Below are 15,248 nucleotides of genomic sequence, written 5' to 3' on the forward strand. Positions count from 1 at the left end.
ATTCAGGTTGAAAAGGACTGTGCACAATTGCAGAAACAATATGGAACTCTACGTAGAGGACTAGAATTATGCATTTTCTTCTGCCTTCATAGTAATACCTTCTATTAAAAGGGGAAGAATTAAAAAAGGTCTTCTCTTATTTTATGTCTGATATTCCTAATTTTCTTTTCTATCGCCTTCTGTTCTCTTATAGTGGCTAGAGCATGGGCAGCATCTTAAACAAAAATCTTCCTAAATAACAATAATTATTTCTGTAATGTGAGCTACTATAATGAATCCACTGTAAACAGCATTGCAGCTACCACTATAGATGAGTCTGACTGTGCTGCTCTCCTCCTAAATGTCATTCAAAGTAATTTTACCCCATGCTTAGAGAATAGTAGGGTAAAATCGGAGAGTCTCACATTTATTCTCATGAAAAAATTTTCAAAAGACAAAAATATAAATCACCAAATTTCTCTCTTTATCTAATTACATTATTTTGTGGTTCCATTCAAGCATCCAGGTATGGACACCAAAACGTTTAGAAGTTTCAGAACATTAAATACAACTACAAAGTCTAATACTTGTCTAACATGGCAGTAATTAAAAAATAATTTTTCTTAAGATTTGACATAAATTTAAAAAAATAGTAACAATGTTATAAGGAAACTCAGTTTCATATAAACCAAAATCTTGACCTTGTGAGCAACACGAAAGTGAGTTAACAGCTAATGAAATATTTTTAAAATGAAATTCAGATTGTACCATACTATTGAACTTAATATTTCTTCACAGTCAAGATAACAGTCATGCTATTCCCAAGGAAAGCAAAACCCAAACAAAGGAAAATCCAAAACAAAGAAAAAAAGCCCTCCAGGTAAACATCAAGTGTAGCATTAAATATTCAACATTTGCATCCCAGCTCCTTATAGTTAATAAAACTATCATCCTCTCTGAATGCTATGGAAAAGAAAATGTAGACAGGAGCTCTTTGCAAGAGAAAGCATTCTCTTTCCATCTATAAGCAATCTAAAAGTGGAAGGAAGGAGCAATGACTTGATCTGACTTAGATCTCCAGATTAAATTACTAAGAAGTTCAATGCTTTTTAAAAGTAACTTCATAAAAATACAATTAATTTTTTTAATATATGTGAATTCAAAAGTCTATATTCCCCCAACCCCTTACATTTACTCTAAAATAAAATACTAACGTCAGATAGTATTACCTGATGCTCTGGTTCTTTTATATTACTGATTAAAGGGCTAATATTTTTTTCTTTTTTCCCCCAGTCGTTTCATGCTTTCTTTTAAAAAATCAAAGCCAACGTTTCCCCCCTTGATGTCCTGATAGTATATTTTGCAAAACTAGTGGATACAGCTGTTCATTTATTTTTCATCTCTCTGATGCACTAAGGTTTCAAAGAAATAAATTATAGACAGAATTTTAATTTAACTATTTGCAAACACTACACTTTGCCAAAACTGATTGAACTTTAAAGCCTCCCTAAAACATCATACATAATTTATTTTAGGGGAAAAAACACACACACTAAAATTCAGGACTAGAGCTGAAACAATGGTGTTTTAGGTAAGCCACAGTGACAAGCATAGTATTTGTAAATAAGCCATAGTGACAAGCAGAGTGTTTTCTGGGAGATAATTATGCTTTTTATCAACCACATCATCATTTTTAAAAAGTATAAATCTGGTAGTATTGTAGGATTAATGATTATTAGAATACTTCTTGTCGAGAAAAAAGCAAATAATTCAGTATATTTGATTTCCCTTTCTATTGTTTTAAACTCTTAATTTAATTGTCCCTTAATCAGATACTTCAGTCAGATTTTTCATTGGTTTTTGACCAAAATACCACCGTGTGTTGATTAACAATTCTCTAATCAAGGTTGCACAGCATTGCCCTGGCCGGTGTTGTTCAGTGGTTATGGTGTCCACAGGCTCACTGAAGGATCTCGAGTTAGATTCCAGGTCAAGGGCACCTACCTCGGTTGCAGGTTAACTCCCTGCCCCCAGCTGGGGCACATGTGGGAGGCAGACAATGCATGTGTCTCTATCACATTGATGTTTCTCTCTCTCCCCCTCCTTCCTTCATGTCCACTGTCTCTCTCTGAAAAGCAATGGAAAAAATATCCTTGGTGAGGATTAACCAAAAAAAAAAAAAAAAATGGTTGCATAGCATTTTATGTGTGTTCAATAATTCAGTGATCCGTCTGGGAAATGTAATGGGACCCAGGGTTCTGATCGACATTCAGTGACTGCTGAAAGCAACAGAACACTTTCTGCCCAAATTGCACTGAAACTCCTTAATGAAGAATCAGTAAGATTCCACAAATGCACTTACGGCTACACTTTCTAGATAATAGAAAACCGTGTATGTTGATGAGAAAAGAGAGTTATTTGCAAATTCTAAAAAACTGTGTATATGTGAAATACTGAAAATGACTATAAAATAGAAACACATGGTATTCAATAGCATACTGAACTTTTAACACATGCTACAAATGCTCATTAAAGGGTGATTTTTTGATTGAAATAAAAAAGGTTATTTCCACTCCCTTCTTCAATTTAGCAAAATTGGTACAAGAGTAAGTAAGGATAAAATGATTCTATACAATGCACAATATCAGTGTGTTTGCTTCCATGTGCTACTTTAAAAAGAGTAAATCTAAAGGAGAAAATATATAAATTAGAGAATTCTAGATACACAGGTAAGGCAAGGTATGAGAGTTTAGTTCTTAAAAGACACGTGGCTGTGCTAATTCACAAAGGTTGCTTATAGACTGTGCTACGTGCCTTATTTAATTTGTGTAGTCTTATATTTTAATGTATATATATATATTTTAAAAAATATATTTTATTGATTTTTTACAGAGAGGAAGGGAGAGGGATAGAGAGTTAGAAACATTGATGAGAGAGAAACATCAATCAGCTGCCTCCTGCACACCCCCTACTGGGGATGTGCCTGCAACCAAGGTACATGCCCTTGACCAGAATCGAACCGGGGACCCTTGAGTCCGCAGGCCAATGCTCTATCCACTGAGCCAAACTGGTTAGGGCATTTAATGTATATTTTTAATTTTAAAATACTGTGTCTTTCCTCATCTAGGGGGATATGTTCCAAACACCCCACTGGATGCCTGAAAATGTGGATAGTACTAAAACCTATACATACTAAGCTTTTTTTCTTGTACATACATGCAATGTCTGGCTTCTCTTTGGCATACCCAGATTACCAGAATCACTATTATTATATTTTGGGACCATTAGTAGTAAGATAAGGGTTACTTGAACACTAGCACTGCAATACTGTGACAGTCCACCTGATAACCATGACAGTTATTGAGTGACTAATGGGCAGGCTGTATATACACTTGTGGATATGTTGGCCAAAGAGATGATTCATGTTCTGGGTGGGACAGATTGGGACACATGAGATTTCATCATATTACTCAGAACAGCATTCAATTTAAAACATAAATTCCTTATTTCTGGAATTTTCCATTTAATATTTTGGGACTGCCATTGACCATGGGTAACCTAGTCTGCAGAAAACAAAACTGCGAATAAGGGGGACTACTGTACACATTGTGATAAATCACATGTACATTTAAATAGATATCTATTTCTGAAATAATTATAACTTTTCACATAGAACTCCCTAAATACATTTCCTGGAAATGCAGAGGTACTTTTTATTTTTAACCAAAATTTATTTTTATTTTTTTAAATTTTGTTTTATTGCTTAAAGTATTACAAAGAGTATTACATATGTCTCCTCCCCCACCCCTTGACCTTCCCCCGGCCTCCCCTACCCGCAGCATCTTGTGTCCATTGGTTATGCTTATATGCTTCGGTTGATCTCTTACCCCATACCCCCAACCCTCCCCGGCCTTCCCGCTGTAGTTTGACAGTCTGTTCGATGCTGCTCTGCCTCTGTAACTATTTTTGTTCATCAGTTTATAATGGATTTTATTATCCATAAAGGAAAAAAAATTTAAATGTTGACTTCAAAGTAAATTTCAGTATTACCATTTTGTCGCTAACTTACAGTAGAAAAAAAACAATATGTTAAAGTTGTTTTAAGATTTTTTTTAGTTAATATGAAATTTATTCACTTATCCACTACATGAAGTAAATTCATGTAGGTTCATTATTAAAATCCTTTCTCCTCTTTTTGAGCAGATGACTACACTATTTCCCATTCTCCTATAAAGTTAAGTATGACCAACAGACTTACAGTAACTGCTCACTTCAGATTATAATGTAAGAGAAACATATACTTCTTCTTTATGAAAATGATTTAATGTTGAGTCTCCTTGTTTAAGTAGTCTAGCTTTACCCTAAATCAAAAAGCCATGAAAGAAGAACCTCCAGCCCTTGATAGGCCTAGAGCTCGCATAGGCAGGTTGTGTTGTGCCTCCTAGGTGCAATTTGTTAAAACATTTGATACTTCAGCACAACATAATCTAGATGTTCTCTATAGAATTTTCATTTCTAAGTTGTATAACCTAGTTTTACTAAATGTCTTTGAAAGTATAGCAAAGCAAAACAGAATAAAATTTTGAGAGCTATTTACCATTGCACCAAAAAAATTAAGACACCTAGGAATAAACTTAACTACAGAGGTAAAAGACCTGTACTCAAAAACTACAGGACACTGAAATAAGAGATAGAGGAAGACATAAACAGATGGAATAACATACTGTGTTCATGGATTAGTAGCACCAACATCATTTAAATGTCTAGACTACTCAAAGCAATCTGTAGATTCAATGCATTCCCCATTAAAATACCAACAGCATATTTCACAGACCTAGAGCGAACTCTCCAAAAATTCATCTGGAATAAAAAAAAGACCCTTAATAGCTGCAGCCACCCTGAGAAAGAAGAACAAAGTAGGAGGGATCTCAATACTAGATATCAAGCTGTATTACAAAGCCATTGTTCTCAAAACTACCTGGTACTGGCACAAGAACAGACATATAGACCAATGGAATAGAATAGAGAACCCAGAAATTGACCCAAACCACTATGCTCAATTAATATTTGACAAAGGAGGCATGAACATACAATGGAGTCAAGAGAGTCTCGTCAATAAATGGTGTTGGAAAAATTGGACAGATACATGCAAAAAAATAAAACTAGACCACCAACTTACACCATACAAAAAATGAACTCAAAATGGATAAAGGACTTAAACGTAAGATGGGAAACCATAAAAATATTAGAGGAATCCACAGGCAGCAAAATCTCAGACATATGCCAAAGCAATATCTTCACCGATACAGCTCCTAGGGCAATGGAAACTAAAGAGAAAATAAACAAATGGGACTACATCAAAATAAAAAGCTTTTGCACAGCAAAAGAAACCATCAACAAAGCAACAAGAAAGCCCACTGCATGGGAGAACATATTTGCCAATGTTATCACAGATAAGGGTTTAATCTCCAACATTTACAGGGAACTCATACAACTTAACAAAAGGAAGATAAACAAGCCAATGAAAAAATGGGCAACGGGCCTAAATAGATACTTTTCGAAAAAGGACATAAGGAAGGCCAAGAGACATATGAAAACATGCTCAAAGTCACTAATCATCTGGGAGATGCAAATCAAAACAACAATGAGATACCATCTCACACCTGTCAGAACAAATGACAAGTGCTGACGAGGATGAGGAGAAAAAGGAACACTTGTGCACTGCTGGTGGGAATGCAGACTGGTGCAGCCACTGTGGAGAACAGTATGGAGTTTCCTCAGAAAACTAAAAATGAAACTTCCATTTGACCCAGTGATCCCACTTCTAGGAATATATCCCAAGAAACGAGAAATACCTATCAGAAAGGATATATGCACCCCTATGTTCATAGCAGCACAATTTACCATAGCTAAGATTTCAAAACAGCCTAAGTGCCCATCAGCAGATGAGTGGATTACAAACCTGTGCTACATCTACACAATGGAATACTATGCTGCAGTAAAAAAGAAGGAATTCTTACCATTTGCAACAGCATGGATGGAATGAAGAGCATTATACTAAGCAAAATAAGCCATTCAGAGAAAGATAAATACCACATGATCTCACTCATTTGTGGAATATAAGAAACAACATAAACTGATGAGCAAAAACAGATTCAGAGTCACAGAAGCATCAATCAGACTGTCCAACTTCAGAGGGAAGGTAGGGGAGGGTGAGGGTAAGGGGCAGAGATCAACCAAAGGACTTGTATGCATGCATATAAGCCTAACCAATGGACACAGACACCAGGGACGTGAGAGCATGAGTGGGGGTTGGGGGGGCAATGGGGGCATAAGGACACATATGTAATACCTTAATCAATAAAGAAAAAAAATCAATGGAAAAATATCCTCAGTTTAGGATGAACAATAAATAAATAAATTAATTAATTAATTTAAAAAACTATGAAAGTTTCATTAGAAGGCTCCAAGGGAGGGAAAGGATACTGGGACTTGGGAATAGTAGGCTCCTGCTAAGAAGAAAGACATTCTTTTAGACTTTAGAATAAGGAAAAAGGTGTTGTGTATGAGAGGTGGCTCAACAGACCTGAGTTGCTCAAATGCTCTGCATTCCCAAGCAGGGCTTGTTTGCCGACTGGCCCTTTGCCCGCTCTTGGGAATTGAGTTCTTAGACTTGGGATCTCAAATTATGTTATTCAGTTTATCTAGATGGTTTATGGAAAATAAAAAAGGGAGCTATATGGTAGGCAGCTGCTCACTTTCTGAGGATCTGGAGTTCGGTGACTGAACTCAGTCATAGGCATTATGTACATAGAATCAGGTGAATGTCCTTCCAGAGAGCATTCTGTCTGTGTTGTCACTCCCTGTTGGTAGAATTAAGAGTGTCTTGTAGAAAGCCAGTGAGAGAGCACTCTTGAAACCTGCACCTGATTTTCTCAATACTATGCTCCATGCACATTTTCCCTTTACTGATTTTACTTTATTTCTCTTGGAGAAAATATCTGAAACAATAGGTATCAATATGCCTGAGCCTTGTGTGTATTGTTAATGAATCACCAATCCTGAGTGTGGTCTTAGAGACACAGCTAATTCTCTTAATACTTTATTTTGATGGTGACTTAGGTTCCTAATCCAATTTCTTCCTTTGAACTGGTTGTTATAGTCTATGTTCAAAAAGTATAGTCTACCTACAACAAGGATCCCAGGATGGCTTCATTATTGCCCTACTAGAGGCCCGGTGCACAAAAATTTGTGCACTTGGGGGGGTCCCTCAGCCCAGCCTGTGCCCTCTTGCAGTCTGGGACCCCTCAGAGGATGTTCACCTACTGGCTTAGGCCTGCTCCCCGGGGGATGGGGCCTAAGCTGGCAGTCAGATATCCTTCTGGCAGCCCAGGAACCCTCAAGGGATGTCCACTTGCCAGTGGGGAGCAGGCCTAAGCTGCAGTAGGACATCCTTAGCACTGCTGAGGCAGCAGGAGAGGCTCCCGCCACCAACGCTGTGCTTGCAGCTGTCAGCCTGGCTTGTGGCTGAGCAGAGCTCCCCCTGTGGGAGCGCGCCACCAGGGGCAGCTCCTGCATTGAGCATCTGCCCCCTGGTGGTCTGTGTGTATCATAGTGACCAGTCATTCCCAGCGGTTCTGCTGTTAGGCTCAATTTGCATATTACCCTTTTATTATATAGGAGAGAGGCCTGGTGCACCGGTGGGGGCTGGCTAGTTTGCCCTGAATGGTGTCCCGGTTCAGGGTGGGGGTCCCACTGGGGTGCCTGGCCAGCCTCGGTGAGGGGCTGATGGCTGTTTGCAGGCTGGTCAAGCCCCCCCTGTGGGAACCCTTACCCCGTGGCGGTTTGGCCAGTCTGGGTTAGGGGCTGATGGCCATTTTCAGACTGGCCACGGCCGAGGACTGGAAGCAGGTATCTGGGATTTATTTATCTCCTATAATTGAAACTTTGTAGCCTTGAGCAGAGCTCAGGGCTGGCAGGGCAGGCAGGAAGCTTGGCTTCCTCCATCGCCAGGGGCAACCCAAGCCTCCTGCTCACTCCAGTTCTGTGGCCACCTGCTATCTTAGTTGGGTTAATTTGCATATTCACTCCTGATTGGTTGGTGGGCATGGCTGGTGGGTGTGGCTGGTGGGTGTGGCTGGTGGGTGTAGTGGAGGTATGATCAATTTGCATGTTTCTCTTTTATTAGATTAGCTACTGTTCTCAGAAAGTTGGGTATTCAAGAAGTTAGGGCTTTATAATCCGTAGATGTGAGAGGTTACACTGGTGTAGATGAAACAAGATTCTAAATAATTGCTTTAGTAGTTCTTTAGTCATCATGAGGAATAAGAACAGTTTGTTGAGAAAATGACCCAAAAGGTAGGTTTACATTTACAACTTCTTTTTAACACAAAACAACACAGTTTTAAGCAAGCACAGCCCAACAAATTAAAGAGCAAATCAGAGTGAATTTATAATAAGGTTACTAAATGTCTGTTGATGATTAGTCTTTTAAAAGCCACAAGATGGCTCAGAAATTAGAACTTCCATAAAGATATGTATACTTCCTTTAATAAATAATAATTTAAGTAACTATAATAAATAAAGTAAAATAAATGCAAGCCATCAATATTTTCAAGGCATTGAGCTCTGGAGGATGTACAGATGACTGTGGACAATGCAGGGTTCATAGTGCTGACCCCCATGCAGTTGAGAATTTGCATATAACTCTGAACTCCCCAAAACTTACTACAGTTGTTGCCATATCCAAGGAGTATTGGTTCCAGGACCCTCATGGCTATCAAAATCCATGGATATTCAAATCCCTTATATAAAACTAGAGGCCCGGTGCACAAAACCCATGCATGGGTAGGGTCCATAGGCCTGGCCAGGGATCAGGGCTGATCAGGGCCTTCTGGCTGCTAACTGAGGCCTTCCTTCCGAAGTTACTGGCTGGCCGGGGCCTTCCTTCATTCCATACCACCCCCTGGTGGTCAGCACACATCATAGCAAGCAATTGAACTCCTGGTCTCCCAGGCAAACTCCCGAGGGGACAATTTGCATATTAGCCTTTAGATGGTATAGAATAATGCAGACAGTCAGCCCTCTGTATTGTGAATTCCCAGCCGCAGATGGAAAATATTGTTTTCAATCCCTAGTTGGTTGAATTCTCAGATGTAAAACCTGAGGATATGAAGGGCAAACAGTGTATTTACTTTTACAAAAGATACAGGTTTAAGTGGACCTGTACAGTTCAAACCCATGTTACTCAAAGGTCAACTATGTATAAAACTACTCCAATGTCTGCCACCATAAAATACAAGTGAACTCTGTACAAAACTGAGTTATAGTATAGGTGTGCATATAAGTAGCAATGAAAAAGCACAATAGTTAAAAGTACAATTTTTAGAAAATCGTATTTACATTATGAAAAATGCTATAGAAGAAATTTCAGTGAGTCTGCCCTTTTCACCATGATCTACAGATTTCTGAATTTTTCTCCCACAAATTTAATCTGTATAAAATAACTAAATTCTTCTCTTGTCTGCATAGTTTTAAAATCTAATAACACTAAGCTACAGTATATTAATGCATTTTTTGTTAAATATTTTGTTAAGACAAAACATTCAAATATTTAATTATTTAAAATACACACTAAAATATTACAATGTTCCAGGAACTATGTCTATGGAAGATCTAATAATAACATTTATTTCTTGTCCTCCAAAAGTTTGCTCTTAGGAGGAACAAACAACTGTATTACAGTGAAAGAAGCATAGTGTTGAAAATGAAGGGGAGACATTAAATTCAAGACATGTTAGAAAATTTTCAAAATGCTATAGTGTGGAAGACAGAGGTTAAAATGCTATTTAGTCTGTAACTTAGAACTGAATTACTGATCTCTGAGAAATGTACAAGGTGTCCCAAAAACATGTACTAGTATACACACTTTAATAGCTGATAGCTCAACTGATGTTTCTTTCTTTTCAGACAGACTAAGCTTTGAACAAAAAAAAATCACCCAAAAATGCTACTGGAAGTTTGAAAATGCAGTTGAAGTACAAACACTGCCTTTATAATTATTCACAGGGTGTCCCTCCAAAAATGTAAACACAGTTTACCAACTGATAACTCACTTAATTTTCACTCCTTCTCAGATTTAACTGTTTTGAAATAATGGGTGAAGCCAGACTAAATTTTGAACAAAGAAAATTTATCCACTAGATTTTTTATGGGGATACATAAAAGATAAAGTCTACGGTACAAAACTAGCAACAGTTGACAAATTGAGGGCATTCAAATACCTAACAAAACAATTCTTGATGTCTGTGATTCCACTGCTTTGAGTTGTCAGCAGTGCCTGGATCAGAACTGTCATCAGTTTGAAAACAGGCATTGACAAAAAGAATTATTCATTTCTGTAAATTCTTTTACATTTTGAAAATGAACTCTATATTAATTTAACACTGACTTTATAATCATTCAAAGTGTGTATACATTTTTGGGGGACACTCTATAATTTCATTTGAGTAGTTGGGATAGAAGTTCTACTGCAAGAGATTAAATTAAAAGGATAATAAGATGAAATAAAAATATTTTTAAAAATTATTGTTAAAGAGGTAAGGCCATGAAATAGTTGCTTGCAGGTGAGTTTAGGGTAAAGGGGAAGCTACTTTTATATTTGGGTAAACTCGAGTATGTGCTTATAGACGGAAAATGAGCCAAGGTACAGCAAAGGTTTAAAATTAATGAAGTGTGGAATCGCTTCTTTTACTGACAGAATGGTGCTGGATGCATGCTAAATAGTGTTCTCCTTACAAGCAACTATAACTTAGAGAAAAAAACATAAGCAATACTTTAACATAAATTGCTCAGCTGCTAAGAAAAAAAATTCGAACCTCCAGAAATCAAAATAAGTTGAAAAGACATCTGATATATATTCAAATATATCAGTAATATCATCCCCAAAGTATAAATGGACTTATCTTCAGTGTCCTGGTGTTGGATAAAAGCAGATCCATCTATAGCTAATTTATAAAGCCACTTGGAAAGTACATAGATTTTAAAAGTTGAACATGACAGGATACAAAATTCAAGAAAATATTAAATTAAAAAATTAAAAGTTATGATAGCAACAACAACAGGCACTATCTGATCTTTCTTTTAAAGTGAATTGGACATTCTACTTTCCAATTCTTTAAGTCAGACCCTCCACATCATTCTTTACCACTTCTTCTACTCTACATCCAATAAATCCCCAAGTGATGATGTTAAATATCTCTTAAATATTTCACAACCCAACTCTCATCTTAATCTATGAAACTTTTCTATTAGTTAAGGAAGATAACTTACACAGATAACTGCAATTACTTCCAACTGGTCTTCTTGCTCTCTGTGACTGTCCTTCAATGTTATCTACAAGAAAGCCAAAGTAATCCTTATGCCACAAACCTATTTAACGCCCCTTCCCAGCCCTCCCACACTTCCACCAATGGTTCCACTTTGCCAGCAGGTTAAATTCCAAACTCACTAATATATTGTATCAGCTTCTTCATTTTCCACACATTGCTAATCTTTGCAGACTCATCCCTTGATATATCCTCTTCCACATCTTTGCTTTGAAGTATCATCATGCTGTATTTCAAATGAATATTCTCTAAAGCTTTTCTTTCTCTCTAGAACATTCTCTCCTTTTTCCCATCTCCATCCTCTTTTCATAACTTGCTATTACCCTAAATTTCTTTAGCTAACCCCTGCTTAGTGTTCACATTTTAGCATAGGCATCCCTCCTCCAAGCAGCCTTTTCTGATGCACTAAATACAGATTAGGTGAATATTTATGCTACAGTTTCACTTAGTACATAGTATTATAATCACCTACCTAAAATTCTGTATTTCCCACCATATTGTAAAGACAAAGACCAAGAGATGTGTATGTCATGTCAGCATTTACCCTCTGTATCTAACTCAATGCTAAACACAGTAATTGTTCAGCAACTTACAACAAAAACATTATATATATATATATATTATGCAAAATGTCCCCTTGGAAGTTCGACCAGGAGAATGGGAGTTTGATGGCTCGCTATGATGTGTGCTGACCACCAGGGGGTGGCACGGAACATGGTAGGTGACCAGCGGCGGGGCACTGAGGGAGCGAGGGAAGGATGAGGTGGGGAGGCAGGGAGGGGGGGGGACTGTGCAGTGATGGCATGCGGGTGGTGAGGGAAGGAGGAGGGAGGCAGGGAGGTGGGGAGGCAGGGAACCTGATCAGCCCTGATTGCTGTCCAGGCCTAGAGACCCTACCTGTGCATGAATTTTGTGCACCAGGCCTCTAGTTGTTTTATCAAAGACAATATGAGAAAATCTCTGGAATGATAATGATAAATTGTGTTTATTATCAAATAGTACTAAATGGATACAGTAAATATAGTGCCACAACTTCAAATTAGTCTACAATTGGGGATAAAATTTGGCTTAAAATCTTTCCTTTTGATGTTGATCAAAAGGCAGAATGAGGACAGATCCTAAATGGTTTCCCCTTAACATTATGATTTATTAGATGTCTGTTTATTTCAGATGCTATCAAATGTATAAGTCTAAACTCTTTCATTAGCAAAAAAAAAAAAAAAAAAAAAAAAAACACTAAGTGCATATTAAATGTACTTATTCTTATTATTTCACAATTATCTAATATAAATAAAAAGTAGTTAAATAACTGGGTATCATTGTCTTTGAGCTAAAATCTCCATGAAAAACAAGTTGGAAAACTTTTAATGAAGTGTAAGCAACCAATATATCTAAGTCAGAAAAGACACTTATAAAAATAATCTGACATTCTAAACACATGAGAGATTAGTGAGAGAGAATTTAAGATTAAAACAACAAAACTTATTTTGCTACAGCCTAACTTCCTTAGCAAATATTTGCATCCATATACATTTTATATTCCATAGCTTGACTGTGAAATTTAACTAAAAACAATGATAATCACAGTTCCTTGAGGCTACTGAGGATTCCAGTTGGAATCTTACTTCTGAAGCATTTTGTTTTCCTAAAAAAGCATGCATCATTAATGGTCATGTCTTCAGAGTTTGGTTTGAGAAGTGACTACTTCTCTCATGCAAATACATTCAGGTGGGCTAAATTTAGGTGGAATGATGGAGGCACCTTGACTCAGGACCTAGTCAATACACCAAGTGAATAAAATGAAAACTTCCCCTATGCTCCCAAATTTGTTCTGGATGTCCATTTATTTCAGATGAAACCCCAAGCAGAGTGCAACAATAAAACCATCTTCTGCACTACGGAAGTATAAGTCTCCAAGAAGATAATTGGAGGAACAAAAAAATAACATAAAAAGTACAAAGGCCAGATGGCATAGCAGAAGGATTTTAGAGTCGAGTCGGTCTAATATAAAGATCCGTCCTCTTATCCTATCCAGTTTGTGCTCCTTTATGCCAATGAATAAAATGGAAGCCTAAAGTGAAAATCTCATCTAGTGTGTTTTCTCAGCAGTATTTGAAAAATTTGCAGTGGTTTCTTTCTCTTAAACATGATCTTAGATTTTCTGTGAAGAAAGTACAAAGTCTGATTCTGATTCCTCCATTCACCACCCAGACACACTCAGCAATGTCTGTGGAAACATAATTGATTTCTTTTTGTTTATTTGATAAACTCAACACTTTAGCCAGGAGGATGTCAGACTTAAATGCAGTTTTATAGTCTCTTCTGAGGATACAGCTAGTCAAATATCATGTAGATAAAGTATCTGTCTGGCTCCTGAATGTCTTCAGACATGAAAATAAGTGCCCTGGTTGCAGATGTTTCTCCAAAGGAGCATTAAGTGTATTTCTTTCTCTCTACCTCCATGTTAGAAGCAATTCTCCATCCCTCCCCCCCTCATGCAGCATTATACACTGCACTCCAGGAGGTGAAGATGTAGAAGGTTGTGATATGCTTTTGGAAATAATAATATTCTGAAGATATTTAAAAAATAAGACCTGAGACTCACTAGTAAATCATTGTAAGCAGGATTCTAACAGAGTTTTTGTGATTCATTAAGTATATTTCTTAAAGTTCTGAATTCTCAAAATATTCACATAAAAAAGAGAAAAGAGAAATTAAAAAACAAACAGGTGAGCCCTAGGCGGTTTGGCTCAATGGATAGAGCGTGGGCCTGCGGACTGAAAGGTCCCAGATTTGATTCAGGTCAAGGGCACATTCCTGGGTTGTGGGCTCGATCCTTAGTAGGGGGCGTGCAGGAGGCAGCCGATCACTGATTCTTTCATCATTGATGTTTCTATCTCTCTCTCTCTCTCTCTGCCTCTCCCTTCCTCTCTGTAATCAATAAAAATATATTTTAAAAGGTTCTACAATCTGTGTGCTTTCTGAGTATTCTTTAAATCATTAAATTTTCTTTTAATGCTGTCACTAAACATGTATACAAAATATTTATGTTAGGAGCCAGTTTTTTAGGATTAAATTAATCATCAGTATAATGATTTTGAAGTTATACTGAATATATGTTGTTACAAACACTTGAATAAAAGTATAATTAAGAGAATATCTTCTTTTTAGATTTTCTAATATTTAGTTGAAACATATGTGTCATCTTGAATATTTGGCACAGAATCTTTCAGCAATATTTCACTGCTTTCAAAAGTAAGTGACATTTTTTGAGGTACTAAATGGATGTAGTTCCCAATGAACGAGAAGACTACACCTGAGTTTTAGTCCTGGGTCTACCAGCAGTTAGAGATGTGACCTTGGTTTGCCATTTAAATTTGATGAGTGAACATCTCTTCATCTGAACAATTGGGAAGGTAAATTTTGTGTTAGTCAAGATAAATATGAACACATTTATTTGAAGGAAGGAGGGAATGAATGAATATACTTTGGAAAAAGTAGGTAAATTCTGTGTGAGAATACCAGCTACAATACATTAGATATTTTAAAAATAAAATATTCTTTTTTGGACATTGTCATCTTTGATTTTATGACTATTTTGAGGGATCTCAGAGGCAGGATGTCATTTCACAATAGAATTAGACCCACTAACGATGTATGAATTTTTCAAAATTGCCCAAAAGATTGCCCTATAAAGCAGAGTAAACATTATCTTCTGACTTCCAGACAGTCTCATGTACAACTCATAATTGTGAGTATGTATATAATAGGTGCCTCTTACTAAAACCATTGTTCTAATATGAGACACTGATCATAAGATAATATAATTGTGCATAAATTCTATCCAGAAAGATTCAGATAAGTATGGATTTTACTGATATA

The 15,248-nt window shown here is 36.9% G+C and overlaps 1 protein-coding gene across 3 annotated transcripts in view; it reads right to left on the reverse strand.

Moving 5' to 3' along the window:
• The window catches only part of GPC5 (glypican 5), a 1,289,857-nt gene that overhangs the window by 240,307 nt on the left and 1,034,302 nt on the right, over nucleotides 1-15,248 (reverse strand). For 2 of the 3 annotated variants that reach the window (XM_070408838.1, XM_070408837.1), the window contains exon 8: nucleotides 11,311-11,373. The exons of the other annotated variant lie outside the window; for it this stretch is intronic. In XM_070408838.1, the coding sequence (XP_070264939.1) occupies nucleotides 11,311-11,373 (63 nt within the window). The remainder of the gene's footprint in view (nucleotides 1-11,310; nucleotides 11,374-15,248) is intronic. 3 annotated transcript variants of the gene reach the window in all.

This window comes from Myotis yumanensis, unplaced genomic scaffold, assembly GCF_028538775.1.
Source record: "Myotis yumanensis isolate MYYU_CA2020_CCGP unplaced genomic scaffold, mMyoYum1.0.hap1 SCAF_3, whole genome shotgun sequence".
NCBI classification, from domain to species: domain Eukaryota; kingdom Metazoa; phylum Chordata; class Mammalia; order Chiroptera; family Vespertilionidae; genus Myotis; species Myotis yumanensis.